Source organism: Lissotriton vulgaris, chromosome 12 (genome assembly GCF_964263255.1).
Source record: "Lissotriton vulgaris chromosome 12, aLisVul1.2, whole genome shotgun sequence".
NCBI lineage: Eukaryota > Metazoa > Chordata > Amphibia > Caudata > Salamandridae > Lissotriton > Lissotriton vulgaris.
In genome coordinates, this window is record NC_141700.1 from 89,241,486 (window position 1) to 89,245,216 (window position 3,731).

The 3,731-nt window shown below is 41.6% G+C and overlaps 1 protein-coding gene across 1 annotated transcript; it reads right to left on the reverse strand.

Moving 5' to 3' along the window:
• Nucleotides 1–1,870: 1,870 nt before the first annotated feature.
• LOC147673450 (olfactory receptor 1f45-like) lies at nt 1,871–2,809 on the reverse strand. Its single transcript, XM_086945504.1, has one exon. The coding sequence runs from the start codon at nt 2,807–2,809 to the stop codon at nt 1,871–1,873; it is 939 nt and encodes a 312-aa protein (XP_086801630.1).
• Between the last annotated feature and the right edge of the window lie 922 nt (nt 2,810–3,731).

Here is a 3,731-nt window from a genome sequence, read left to right on the forward strand (position 1 = left end):
TTTCCACACAGCGCTAATAAGCGCGAATCCGTGATGCACTGCCAAGCGAGTGTACCTTCTCATGTAGTTACACTCCAGGTTTTATGTACTTATTATTATAACCTTTTTAATCCTCTCTTCCCTATAATCTCCAATCCTTTATGTGGCAAATAATGTTTGCACCTTATGTTGTGATTCTACCAATATCTTGCCTCTAGGAGCATATTTTCCTGTATGTGTTTTGGGGTCCTTCACTGAGCTACCTGTACACTATTTTTGGTCCCTATTTAAACATGGTAAATTGGGTTTACTCAGCTGCGTTGTAGTGTCCTGGCTACCGGGACCCTCTCTCGTAGAGATGTGGCTATGGACTCTAGATCTCTTCCCATTTCTTGCACTTAGGCTGCTAATTCAGTTTCCTGTAGTTCTTTTAGTTTTCAGATATATTGCATGCCCTCTGGCTGATCTCTACAGTACTTACTTGTTCTTCGCAGATCAGTCCTCACAACATCTTTTCCTGTTGGTTTTATTCAGGAATTCCAGTCTCTTAGGAGGTTTATCCTGTTCTACTCAGACTCCTGGTTCTGAAAAAGAGTCTGTGCCCTTAGATTGCTAAGGTGTACTTTATGATACTGGTGATGGATATTCTCTCTTGATTTTCACATGCCTGTTCTGGGATATACGGTTCAAATCATGGTTGGATTGTCAGGTGTATATTTATACACTATGTCCTTTCTTTTTAATTTCGTCTTTTACTTCTTTTTTTTGATTGTATGTATCAATTCTGCGCACACTGTGAATGTCTTGCTCAAAGTTTGTCCCTGATTGGTCCTGTTTTTAACTTTTTTATTCTCTTCAAACTCTTCTCCCACAGACAGTCTCTTCAGCCCGGATGTGCACACAGTATTATGTTTTTATTTTTTTGATGACCACTCCTGGGTAACGTATACTGATCAAAGCAGGAAATGTGTGCCCTGACGAAGGAATCTCTATAATGTGTTTGGTACTTTCCGAAGCGCGCGTCAGCGCTTTTTCTTCTTTTCTGTATGTGTTCTGTATGATATAATTGTGAATTGTATATTTTGTTTTTTGTAATGTCTGATGCTCTATATATTTTTGTAATTTAATGTGATTTTGATTCATTGTATGTGCTTGATCTATGTGTTCCCTAGTTGTTGGATATATAGTGTGTACATTTATATTTTTCGAATATTGTTAATTGTGGGCTGTTTTTTTGTGAGTGAGTTTTTTTGTGTTTTATGAATTTTATAACTCACTGTACTAGGGACCGCCCGCCATAAGGGCAGGGGTCCCGTGCATGGGATTAGGATGCACCCGCCACTGCATCGGGCGCATCCCTCCCGCCGCAATGGTAAAGATACATGTTGTGCATTTCAAAGCACAACGTGACAGGCACTGCGCGGTGCCTGCCACATTGTCCTTTGAAATGCTGGGGGGCACCATAGGTACCCCCAATGTGCACCCCCCACTTACCCCCCGGAGTCCCTGGGGGCCCGCAACAGGCCCCTGCAGGGAGTCTCCGCATGTCTTTCCGTGGCGGCAATGGCAATGACAAATGCCCATACTAATATGGCTGGCGGTGTCTGATAGGCACCGCCACCATATTAAACTTTTTCCGCCCCCGGTCGCAAGGGGCGGAAAAGAGGCAGACGCTCTTTCCGTCCGCCGCGGACCCCCAGCCATCTTAATATGGCGTGGGGTCATTGCAGCAAGGATGGCGGGCAGATCGCCACCGACAGGCCGGCGGTGGCTACCGCCACCATGGCGGGGGCAATCCGCCCGCCATCCTAATGGGCCCCTTTGTATTGATTCTGTAAACATTAAACCACTAAGTGAAACATAGATCATTACATTTTATTTTCATCCAAACTTATTGCTGCGCCTGGATTTTTTTCCTCAGTTTTCTCAATGCCTCTTTCACATCATTATTTCTGACACTGTACACAAATGGGTTGAGCATTGGGATCACCATGGTGTAGATTACACTTATGCCCATGTCCTTCTCTGGGGAGTAGGCCGAGGATGGCCGAATGTATGTAAAAAGCACAGGTCCATAATTCAAGACAACACAGGTGAGGTGGGAGAAGCAGGTGGAAAATGCTTTCCTTCTTCCATCGGAGGACTTGATTTTCAAGATAACTATAGCAATTAGAACATAGGAGACAAGATTACATAACAGTGGGGTAAGCAAAATTACAGTAGTCTCGGTGAAGAGTAAAAGCTCGTTAATGGAGGTGTCTGAACACGACAGCTTCAGAAGAGGTGGAAGATCACAAAAGTAGTGTTGCATTTCCTTTGCATCACAATATGTTAACTTGGAGGCCAAGACACTGTGCACTGAAGCGTGAAGCGAGACGATCACCCAGGAACAAAGCACCAGTGTTATACAGACCTTCTTTCTCATCACCCGTGGATAATGCAGAGGGTGACATATTGCCATGAATCGGTCAAAGCCCATAATACCCAAAATGAAACTGTCCATATTGGTAAATGCTATAAAGAAGTGCAACTGAGTGATGCACAAAGGAAAGGAAATGGCTTTTGTTACTGACAATTGGTCCACCAATAACTTGGGAACTATTAAAGAGGTGAAACAGACATCCATCAAGGCCAGAATGCTTAGAAAAAAGTACATGGGTGTATGGAGTCTGGAATCCATTATTACTATAATGATGATTGTCAGATTCCCTACTAAGATGAGTATGTATACAGCAAGGAAGACAAAAAATAGGATAAGGTGCTGCTCTGGATATTTGGAGAAGCCCAGGAAGATAAATTCTTTGACAACACTCATGTTTCCTCTTTCCATTTTGCGATGTATCTGGAAATAACAAAAATAGTATTTAATTTATTGACTAACTTCAGGATGCTTCTTCAGACAGACAATACTTCACCCTTTTTTCGCCACTCATTTTTTGTCAATTACATACTAGTATAGGATTATAGATGTCAATCTAACACAGTCTCAATTTTCCACTTTTCAACCTTTAGATCTCTGGCATGAGGTGAATAGCAAGGCCAAAGTGAAGCTGACACAGTGCCTATCTTATGTATTCTAACATGACACCACAAGAAAAATAGGCACAGATTAGAATTGCCAATAATTCAGAAATTCCCGAAGGCTCACTTCTTTTGCAGGTTTTTGACATGCTCCGCCTGATAAATATCAAAATCTAGAGTGTCTATGCTTTATTCTATTATATATGTCACCTATTATTATGGGCATTGGAATTATGCAATTCTACAGTTTGTTCTGCAGTCATGGATTTGCCGCTCTTGCCCTATAGTCAATCATCTGCTGCATCATGTCTGACTTTTAAAAAAATTTGTTTCTTGCTCCAATGAAACAAAAGTTACTAAAATTATGGTGGCACTTGTCTTGACTTTATGCCTTAGTCTACTGGTCATGTTTCAGTTGCTAAATGCTGAATCAGGGTATTAAAATTATACTAATGTGGTGAAACCTTTGCCCAGACAGTGTTAACAAGAATATAAATGACAAAATGATGAAGTAATACTCTCACAAAATGTGCTGCCATATGCCACAAAATTTCCATTTTCGCGCTGCATGATACAGTCAACCCAATTGAATATTTTGGTCTTGCCGTGCAGCTAACTCAAGTGGCTTTGCATAGTAAACCTTCTCTCTCTTTGTCTCTCCCTCTATCTCTCTCGCTCTTTTTATCTTTCTCTATCTGTTTCTCTCTCTCTTTATCCTTCTCCCTCGGTCT